General features: G+C 38.0%; 1 protein-coding gene across 1 annotated transcript; it reads right to left on the minus strand.

Annotated features, from left to right (window-relative positions):
* Positions 1–1941: 1941 nt before the first annotated feature.
* Positions 1942–10398, minus strand: tomm40l (translocase of outer mitochondrial membrane 40 homolog, like). The gene is made up of 10 exons (XM_017481228.3): positions 10303–10398; positions 9251–9447; positions 8440–8507; positions 7255–7347; positions 5732–5833; positions 5518–5623; positions 5203–5325; positions 4313–4389; positions 4077–4179; positions 1942–2209 (listed from the first exon to the last, which is right to left on the minus strand). The coding sequence occupies exons 2-10, from the start codon at positions 9444–9446 to the stop codon at positions 2070–2072; spliced, it is 1008 nt and encodes a 335-aa protein (XP_017336717.1). The 5' UTR covers position 9447; positions 10303–10398; the 3' UTR covers positions 1942–2069.
* Between the last annotated feature and the right edge of the window lie 1201 nt (positions 10399–11599).

Genomic DNA, 11599 nt, shown 5'->3' on the forward strand with positions numbered 1-11599 from the left:
TACTGACTTTTAGAAACATCTGATTGGCCAATTGTCATAATTCAGAGTTAATTGGGAATGCACACCTGGCAACATCGAAGCAAGACCCCAGAAAATATTTTTAAAAATGGACATAAACAAGACCTTAGGAGTAATCTGAAGCCAAACATCTGAAGGTACCATGAACATTTGTACAAACAACTGTATGCATATATAAAAATCTTGGGACCACACATCATTCAGTAAAAAGGCACAAATAAACTCCCAGGTCTGAAAACTTCAACTGAACCCCAACAACAGGAACAGGAACAGGACCTGGAGGTATCAGGTATGTACACCCACCATTAAGAGTTTCCTTTTCACCATGGCCTGAAAGTGTTTCATGGACGGAAGAAGCCCCTACTTCAAGCCTGGCATCAAAAAGCCTGAGAGAAAAAGACTGCAGTTTCAGTTGATCAGCAGCAGTTTGTTGGAGCATTTTCCTGTAAGAGGAAAGAAAAATCAGACTGTTTGGACATAATTATCAGCGCTATAGTACAAAATAAAATGGTGAGGCTGAATAACACTACCCTGCTACTGTGAAGCACGGGGGTTTCAGCATCATATTGTGGAGGTGTTTTGCTGCAAAAGGGACTGGTGCACTTCAGAAAATAGATGGCATCATGAGGAAGGAAGATTATGTAGAAATACTGAAGCAGCACTCTGAAGTCAAGACATCATCAAAGTTAAAACTTGGTTGTAAAGGAGTCTTCCAGCAGGACAATGGTAATAAGGTAATAAGCAAACCTCCGAAATGACTTGCAGGCAGATAATACACATAAGGGAACGCTATAAAACCGGATCAGAACGCAGTATCAAAAACCCAATATCAGCTGTTTCAGTCTATGATGACATTTTCACCGATGATGACACGGACTGGAATATAATGGTGTCCAATACTAACATAAATTATTTGGTGCTGAAGAATTCAGACCAAACCTAAAGTGACCTCAGCTCCTATTTTGTGATTCCCCAATATTAAATGTATAAATGGAGTAAATTACATTATAGCGTAAAAAAAAAAAACCCAAACATTTAAGCATTTGCTAAGTGTCCTTTACAACAACCCATGTGTATATGTAGATACATAACTTACACATTAAAATACTTATTTATAAAAGTCTTATTTTTGCATTCATTTGACATCTCATGTTGAAATATCCTTCTCATGACTCACCATTTAAACAGTAACTTACAACAAAAAATTCATTCAGATTTTAGTGAACACATTCACCCCTATCAAATATCTGGAATACTGCAGTTATAGGAAGATCAAGAAATTTCCTGAAGATGACGGGATGATAATAAATAAAGTCATGTCATTCATTTTTGAATAAATATTGTGATATTGACTGTTGAGATCGTGCCATATAGCCAAAAATATAGATTGAAAGTCAATTTTAATTAAGTTTAAAAAAAAACCCTTCAAGACATTACAATGTCCTCATGTTACTGGTATGGATGCTAGTAGACCACATTTTGCTCATTTACACATTCACACGCAGAAACGTGAAAGACTTGAGCGCACATGATTAAATAACACTATTAACAGCACTTTTATATAGGAAACTGCATTTATGCAGATTTATTTTAATATACTCTTTAACTTTAGTAAAAGAAATGGTAAAAATGAAGGCGGAGCTAACAGCAAAAGAAATAAATGTTTAATTTAGATCAAAATACAGTTAAAAAAACACAGAGAGAGAAACTTAACAAATAACAATCACTTTTCAAATAAAAAATAAGACAGTATTGATTATTTCGCTGTATTGCAGATGGTCTGTCCCTCTTCACCCAACATTTCTTCATTCAGGAATCAGCTGATTGACAAGGTTTTGCATGATGCTTTATGAAGTGAACACTGAATATATATATATATATATATATATATATATATATATATATATATATATATATATATATATATATATATATATATATATATAAGGGTAAATTGATGGTGCACTTTGTATGAGTGTCCAGATGTTGCTGATCCCTAAAACATCAGTGTATGAATTTCAGCCCCTTCACTTCAACTCGGAACACGTGGTTCATCCAATGGTCACGCCGAACCCACACTGGAACTTGTTTTTACGATGGTTGAGGAAAGAACAAAGCGCCAAAGACAGGGGAAGAGGCAGCAGCTTTTTTTCCAGCGTTGCTCCTACTACCCAGTTACTGTCTATAGAACCTGCAGAAAATGAAGGTGTGTTTATTATACAATGTTCAGTACACCATATTAACACAACAGGACTACTGTACAATAACGTCTTGTTTCTGAATCGAGGACAACAACAACAACAACAACGTCACTGCTGCTAAGCTACTCAATTACTGAAGTACCTCACATACTTGGAGAGAGGATCCTTATGTTGCTTGCACTTAGAGCGTGATCATAGTGAGTGTATCTTCGTGTTGGTACTGTCTAGTATTTATTCTACATTATCGTTTTGTCTAATAATGTTGTGCAGTTATATCCTGTGTGTGCAATGTATAAGTATAGTCGCCCTTTCTTGCTATGCTCAGTGGGCAGTCCGAGTTTTTTCTGATCGTTGCGGCCAAAAATGCTTGATTTTACTTTTTTCAAAATTTGCTGTTTTTTGTGGAAAACCACTTGAATTGACGAAATTGTTTTCGCAGTGATGTGCGTTGGTAAATCATGTACGATGCACGCTGGCTGATTTATTTGGATTTACGGATTTATTCATAAATCACTCACAGGTGCATTTACACAAGAAATTTGAGTATTCATGAAAATCCAGTCGTTTTGGAAAAACGTCCGTATCCTACTCGTGCTTTTGAGGGGGTGTAAACCTGTGCATAAAAACACTAACTAATGTAAACCTCGACTGGCTTCAAATCAAATAAATCATGATTAACACACACAAACAAATGTAATAAATATTTTGTGAAGCCCAGTCTTGTCATATTAATGCCATTAACCAAAGAAATATTAAATATGGAAGAAAAAAAAAAGCAAGTAAGCAAACAAATCCACAAATTAAGACACAAGACTCAAGATTTCATCAAGAATGAAGCTGTAGGAAAGGAGGATGGAATCAAATAATGGTATAAAAGTCAGTTCTGTTTTCTGCTGACTCATAAGTAACCGATCTGGTGTGTCTCAAGCAGCGAATACACGTTTTGAGGCACTGCTATGCTGTTAAATAAAATATATTTTTATTGGTGTAGACGCGAGTCAAAATACCTTACACTCTTACCTCTGATAAAGTCTTTTTTGCTACATAAAATGCCAATTCTAGCAACAGTTTGTCACACTTGAAACCGTTACTACACATACTACAGGCCATCGGTCAAAACATTTGGCTGTGCTGTGTGTGAAATATCAGTCGCTCTGTATGAATTTCCTGTTTACAGAACTGCAGTATAAAAGCTGTTGCTCTGCGCTGTTACTCAGGTGATACTGCATAATTATCATTTTATTATGTGCTATTTTACTGACAGAATGGTGATATAAATCGCCTCAGATTTACAATAAGATTTGCAATTATTACAAATCATAAGACCGAACCCTCAAGAATATCACAATGTTCATTCTCAGTTAGTTTCTTGGTATAATCAAACTGCTGTTGATACATTTCCTACGACAGCACGGCGCAGACTTTTCAGCTGCTAATCGGATCGTTGATGCGCATAAAGAGATTTAAAGAAAACGTGTGTAAGCGTTGATGAGGCGAAGCTTTTTGGAAGGAAACGTTTGTTTGGCGATTATTGAAGGAGTCTCCAGTGTTAGTCAGAGGTAAAGCTGGAACTCAGTCTTCCTCCAGTGGAAAATCTTCACTGTTTAAAGCTGCTTTAAGGTAAGTGAGAACACGAACGAACTTGTCTCGCAGACGTTCCACGACAATATTTGTGACTATAAACATTTGGATCAAGCGCAAGGCGCATCATTCTTTCATCACACCGCCCCGTCATGTTTCATTAATTACTGGACATGACTCGTTTGTGTTTTCCATTAATAGTTTAGAAACCGAAATGATTTTCTTCCTCTTGTATAGAGTAAAATGGGTAGAACATAAGCATAAAGCTTTACCTACCTTTAAAGAGCAGATTGGCCTTGGGGATGTCCAGCTGGTAACCAAACAATACACTTGTTTCCTGCATACAAGTCCTGGCTTCCAGCTCCACCCCAATCTGCAGCTACACATCACCAGAGTAGCTTTGATTTTTATGTTAATGCGTACACAATATCAGGTATAATCTTCGCAGAGCTTCTAATCAAAGCAATTTCAGAAGAAGCGATGAAAATTCTGAGTACTGAAAGTAACCTTACCTGCTCGTTGGCTTTGTGATAATATGATGCATGTGCACCAGCACCTCCGAGGGTCAGAGTGGCAATAAAATTAGAACCTGGAGAAAGAAGGAAAAATGATATGCACAGATTAGGACCTGTTCATATCCGTCTCAGGCGGTTGGATCATGACGCTCAGTACAGGTGTGGACTGAGTCAAATGCTGAGTCAAATGCTATTTTCAGGCCCTACTGCTACATTAAGAACAACAAACTACGATATCTGACGTTACTTTAAAAATCACCAAATTAATATTGCAACGTTTCGCAATCGTGGACTTGAGGTTTAAAATGTATAGTGTTTATAAGAGGATGATTTGGGGTATGGCAGCGTACATTCAGCCTTCAGACAGCACTGTTAAAGGAAACATTATAATATGGAAAGAAATGCACAAATGGTCAGAAAGCAGGCAAATAATAACACTGAAACTTTTTTCTTTTGAGAGTCAATGACTCAGTTTGTAGTGCACTTTTTACATTCACAAACAGCTCTAATATATGAAAGGTACATGAAAGGTCATATCTGAAAAAGCATACATAAGAGCGGTGATTCAAGTCTGACATTTTCTTATTCTATTGGCAGATCATTGTCCATCTTTCTAGAAATAAATGCTTCAAAAAGAACAAAATTATCTACCAATAGAACAAGACTAGTTCAAGTTCAAAATTAGTTAAAAAAAAAAAAAAAAAGGTTTAACAATCTCATATTTGTTTTATGGTAATCTTATAATAGGAAATACTAGATAAATTTGACTAGATTCATATACTTTCAATTGCTAAAATGCAGTGAGCGGTGCAGGGCTTTTGATATTGTACAGCACTTGTTCCTTTTACTGGCTGACTTCTGTCTCTCTGGATATCTTATATACCTACCTGTATATCTTCCTGCCAACGACATTACTGTTCCCTCTTCGCCAGGACGGCGGTGGTACACCAGCTCTCCCCCCAGTGCCAAGGACGGCGTGATCGACTGGAGATAGTGAGCTATAACAATGCCTAAGAGATAAAGAAAGAAAATAATAGAGTGAGCATTCATACTGCGTTCTGTACATACAACTCTGTGACATCTGACAATGTCGTAAACTTTAAATCCACCAACATACACACAAACACACTGCGTGTATATATAGCAAAGTAATATGATAAATATGTAAGTATATGATCAGGTAACATGGTAGAGTACGCTACCTGATCCTACCACCATGTCTGGGTTTCCTACAGTAACTGTAGCAGTGAAGTCGTCTCCTTTAAACTCAGCATCTCCTTGCCAGTTGACAAACTTTTGTTGCTGGGTCTGATTATACAAGAGGGGATGGGTGGAATTACACAAGCAACAGGAGCTAAATGAATTAGTCGATCTATGCGAGAATAAAAGATTCTGGTCATTTTATCACCCACTCACCTGGAAGGCCAGCTTGGAGCGCACTCTGTCGCTTATTTGGTGAATAATCTGCGCATTGAGGCTGCCACTGTTGTCCATGTCACCCACCAGAACTGGAAATGCCTAGCAAACAGACAGATTTCGCATGTGTCAAAAAGAAAACAAGCAATCTACTGTGCTCTCACGGAAGTGTCAGGTAAAACTTTCAGTGAAGTTTCACATAAAGTAGACTGTCAGAGAAAGCTGTGATTTATCACGTATCATAACGTCATATCATCACAGCTTTCAGTGTACGCCCAGGATCCACTAAAACACTTACATTCATAGATCTCTCAACAAATACAAAATACAATGATGTATTCCATATTTACCAACCCATACAGGTTCCCTGGGTCCTCTGACCGCTCATGCAAACAGAATTAGAATCGTTTGAGATAAACGTGTGCATCCGTGTTGCCTGGAAAAGGCAGATATACCAATGACTGGCTAAAGAGGATGTTTGTTAAGGAGGACCTTTTTGTGTGTAAAACTAGTAAAATGCATGTGCAGTTTAGTTTAATGTGGCAAACCAAGGTCAACAAACTAACATCTAACAACACAAACAGGGTTTAAGTAAATTTATCCATATGAATTCATAACATCTTAAATGTACAATATGTAACCTTACACTAACGCCAGGAGACATAGCAGAGGTCGAGCGATAGTGGATTTTACTGATAACTAAGTTGGGTAGGACCCGCTGATAATCGATTAATCGACTGATAGTTTTTAAAAATGATACTGAATGAAAACATAACACTCAAACATGAGCTGAACTTTATTACAAAGTAAACAGTATTGATTGCACCATGAAAATGTACTGTACTGCCTTAAATAAAATAAATATATAAATTATATATATATTAACTATTAATAATGAAAGTAAATAAAAGATATACATTCAAACCGAACCAAAAAGTAACACTCAAAAAAGAGACGACCAAAATGAATTAAAGAACAAAATGAGTCGTGATAGTTTGTATTTCGCCTCTAGAGGTTGCTCTCGTACTGTATAATGACAGCGGACCCTTCTCAGCCGCTCCCGCAACCGGGAAACACTATCGGTGTGGAGTTTTTGACAACAGCTGATAGTTCCAGCAATCAGTTATCGGTGCAGATTAATCGGCAAATTCCATCAATCGGTCGACCCCTAGTGCACAACACTGCATCCCATTCCAACAAATTAACCAAAACATGGTCATTGCAATTCATTTGGAGGACGTGCGATAGCAAATTGAGAACAGGAAAAAAAATAAAAATCCATCATGTGAACAAATTACTGTCGTGACCTACATTTAGTATCTCGTTGAATCGTTGTCATTTTTTGCTGCAAAATAAAGACAAATTAATAAAAATCTAAAATATTAACCGTCTACAGCATAAGAAGCGCTTTGTTTGCATAGCTGATAAAGGACTTTAGTCCAAAATGCCATGTTTCTCTGTAATCTTTGTGTACAATCCAAGATCTTGTTCTGACACAGACCATACACTGCTTTCAATCTTACCTCCGCAGGTCCTGTCTGCTTGGTCCCTACATATGTAGCACCAAATCTGTAACTGGAATCTCCCGTGGTGCTTAGCATGATGTTGTGATTGACCTGCAAAGAAACAGAAAACAATTTCAACAACAACAACGAACAACACCCGAGGCGTGCGAGGCCCCATTGCGAGAAGGCAGATCACAGAGGGTGCTGTAAATAAACACAGATATATAAAAACAAACGCAATCTTGGTCTCCCCAACCCTTTTTCTTTTTATTTATTTTCCTCCTTGTATGTTGCGGCCCGACCTAGACCGGGTTCGTAACTACAGCATGACCATTAATGTCCTGTCTAACTTTTTCCCCACCCGCTGGGTCGTCTTCCTCTCCATAATGTTGACATATTTGTCTAACTAGAGAACCGGCTTGTGCTGTGTCCTTACAAGTGCAGATTTCTTCTAGAAAGCGTGCATCGCCCCCTAGTGGGCCAAAATACCACTGATTAAGCCTTAAAATTTTTAAATAGACCATTTCTCAGTCATTTTAATAGACACCGTCCCCCCCTCCAAACTCCACCTCCATCTCAGCCTGTTTGGAAAGAAAAAATATGGCTGACATTGATAACTCTTCTGTGAACAAAAAAATAATTAGGACATTGGAATTTGATTTCTATGGTGGAGTAATTTTTAATGGTGAAGGGGATGAATCTGGACGCAGCTTAGCAATGTCGCATGCATGTTGACAGGAATGTAAGTGTAATCTGTATAAAGCTTTGATTGGTCGGATTTACCTTAAGGCGCCTTTCAGCTGGTTTTACATTGTAAAATCTCTGGCCCAATTTTGCTGTCACAGACTTCTTTGGTTGCGAGTTTAAATTTGACTTTAAAAAAAATTAATCTCAGCATGAGCTCGCTGCTATTATATTAATCTGAGAGACATTACGCAAAACTCACAGAACAGCTACACATACAGTAGTATGGTGAAGGGACTGTTAAACTGGGACACTTATATAATGTGCCCTTTTACCAAGATGGACGTTTTGACATAAGAATGGCACCAGGGAAGCACATTCTGTGCTATCACATCATTAGATATTTAATGCTTAACCTGTTGCTGTACGCACCATTGTATTGTAGTTGCATATACTGTACATGTTTATCTTGACTAAGCCTTTACTTTCCAGGACAGAAACATGAGACAGCAGACAAACCTGGAAACAGCTGCTGAGGCCCTTGTTGACTGTTAGACGAACTCCTTCCATCTGCATGGGAAATACCTCTACAAGGTGAACAAAAAAAAGGATTTTCATTGTACAATATGAATTAGATGTTTTTGATGCGTTCTCATTAAGGTGGCCTTGCCATTGCGCTTAGGAACTTCAATGCGATGCGATGCAGCTAGCTTTAAGACGCCTGCTTTCCGGCACAGTCTGATCCATCCTGATGCTCTACTTCTGCTTGGAGCTTCCATGACGTGAGGATCACTCACTGCTGCTGAGGACGGCCCAAGCGGATAGCCTAAAGTTTGCAGTGAGGTTGCTGTGGATGGTACCACACACCCCACTGATACCCTAAAAATTCTTGTGGATGTTCTCACTCAGAGAGCCTAATGATTCACTATACAGGGAATAACTTCATCTGGATATTATAGACTTATAAACTCTACTAAAGTCAACAATGACCCTGATATGATTATACTGAACATCTTTCCAGCACTGCTTGACTCTATAGTATACAGTTATAGAATGAGAGTGATTTATATTCTTGCTATCTGGTGTCATACAGAAGAGGGTGGGTTCCTCGTGTCATAGGGAGTTTTTTTCTTGCCACCATCGCCTCAAGCTTGCTCATTAGGGATAAACCGAAATCTTTATCCAGATATCTGTAAAGCTTTTTGAAGAAAGGTTCCCCTGAGATGAACTCCTGCCCTTTCATTGTTTTTAGGTACCCTCAACCATTCTGAATATAAACTGAGCTCCTTCACAACACAGAAAGGAAGATGATGGAAGGAGGTTGGCTCACCTTTACATTTCCGGTGGAACTCCTCAAAAGCACCTGGGTTGGGTAGAGGCGGCTCGCTCTCCTGTTGCCCAGAAGAAGCAGGAGAGATTGGGGAGACAGCCGGCATGGTGAAGCCAGCAGGCACAGAAAGCAACCCCGGCCCAGCTTGCACTGGTGGAGGTGGACTGGGAGAACTGGCAGCCAACACATTACCCATGCTGAGGATCCATGACAGGGAGAGAGAGTAACTAATTTGTACATTTATGTACATTGTTTGCACTAATACACACACACATATATGTGTGTGTGTGTGTGTGTGTGTGTGTGTGTGTGTGTGTGTGTGTGTATATATATATATATATATATATATATATATATATATATATATATATATATAAAGCAAGTACAAAGGAAGGCTAGTGTAAAAACAAGAGAAAAGATACAATTTAATAAAATATATGTATAAATTTGATCTATTAGTATTTTATTAAATTTGATCTTTTTCTCTTGTTTTTACACTAGCCTTCCTTTGTACTTGCTTTGCTTTTGCAATACAAATATACAATTGTCATGCCAATAAAGCACATGAAAACTGAAAAAGTGAGAGAGAGACAGAGAGAGGGAGGCAGATAGACACAGAGAGAGAGAGCGAGAGAGAGAGAGAGGCAGAGAGAGAGTGAGTGAGAGACACACACACAGACAGACAGACAAAGAGAGAGAGACAGAGAGAGGTGTAGTAAAGAGGACATCGGGTGTAAAATGTGTAATAACAGGACATTAATAGGTATGAAATACACACTCCATGACTGTTATACAAAAACCAAATTTTAGGAGTTACTAGGCAAGTCACATGATCTTACACATATTGTCAAGGACTACAGCTACTGACAAAATTAGCTAGCATCACATGCACACGCGCCATTGAAAAGACATGCCGCGTTAAAAGCACAGAACATCCGGGTATTTCAACAGCTTTATTTAACATTTGTGAATGGCGAGTTTATTATCCAGCGGTCTCTATAGAAAACCTAATAAAGCTCATTCAAATTCATATTTGAGTCAAGCCTACTCACGTTGCACTTCACCCAAAGGACGAGTTCTCACCCGGAAGTAAACCGCAACGCTTTCTGACTGTACTCCGCCTACTTTCGACATTGCGCTTTGTGATTGGACAGCAGGGATCTCAAGAGGAAGCCGTTCAAAGCTATTACGTACAAGTCCGCCATATTGGAAGCTAGTGTGCTCGTACGTGTGCGCGTGTAGAAAGATAGGGGCTATACTGGTAAAATCCACTTTAACCTGCTTTATTTTAAAAAAAGTTATTACTATTTCTTCTTCTTCTTCTTCTTCTATTTTACAAACGATTTTTCAAAAATCACAGGTGATGTATACTATCCTTCAGAATGATTGGCACCCTTCAAAACAAGCTACAAAATAAACATTACACAATAATTCAAATTGTTGACTCAAACAAAAAACTATTTACGTTAGTTCTAACAACAACAACAAAAAAACATTCTCATTAGACAATAAAAAAAAAAAGTATTTGCCAAAGTCACTGACCCCTGCTGAAAAAAACAATACAAACCATCACAGAAATTCTAATGGTTTCCACCATAAATACCATTACAAACCATCAGTTAACCATTAAAACCATTACCAGTTTTTAATGGTATCCACTAGACATAACATGCCACCAATAGAAGGCAAGAAATTACCAGTGGAGACTCACAGTGACCATTGCAGTTTAAAGGCAGAAGTGTTTAAAGTGGATATGTGGTTTTTATTATTTAAAAAAAAAACTTTTTCCAGTGAAAAAGTGATACCATCGAACAGTTTATGATGCTTGAATATGTTGAAGTATTTCCAAAAAACTATATATTATAATGTCCTCTATTGACATGGAAAAAACAGAGAAATTTTAATCAGGGTACAGAGAAGGCATGCATCAAGACTCTTCTCTGTTCTGGCACCTAGATGTCTGAACAGCTGAGTCACTGACAGTCTTCAAACTAAAGACCTACCTCTTCCTAAAGTACTTAAATTAGCACTTTTCATATTTTAAAAAAATTACCTATATTACCTCCCAGAGTTTTAAGACTGATGGTATTCTTATTCCGTGACCAAGTGAACCAGTATCAGGATGTATTCATTGATGAGACTTCAAAGCACTGGATAAGGGCGAAATGCCGTAAATGTTAAAAAAATACCATTAGGCATAATTAGGGCCATAAAAAACCATTTCACATGCCAGAAACTGTTGGAAATTTACCAGGTATTGAACTCATGATGAGAACACTGTCCATTTTCTTGCAGTTTGGGTATTTGGAAATTCCCAACCCATTACATGCCAGCTATCAACCAGTGAGT

Source organism: Ictalurus punctatus, chromosome 12 (genome assembly GCF_001660625.3).
Source record: "Ictalurus punctatus breed USDA103 chromosome 12, Coco_2.0, whole genome shotgun sequence".
NCBI lineage: Eukaryota > Metazoa > Chordata > Actinopteri > Siluriformes > Ictaluridae > Ictalurus > Ictalurus punctatus.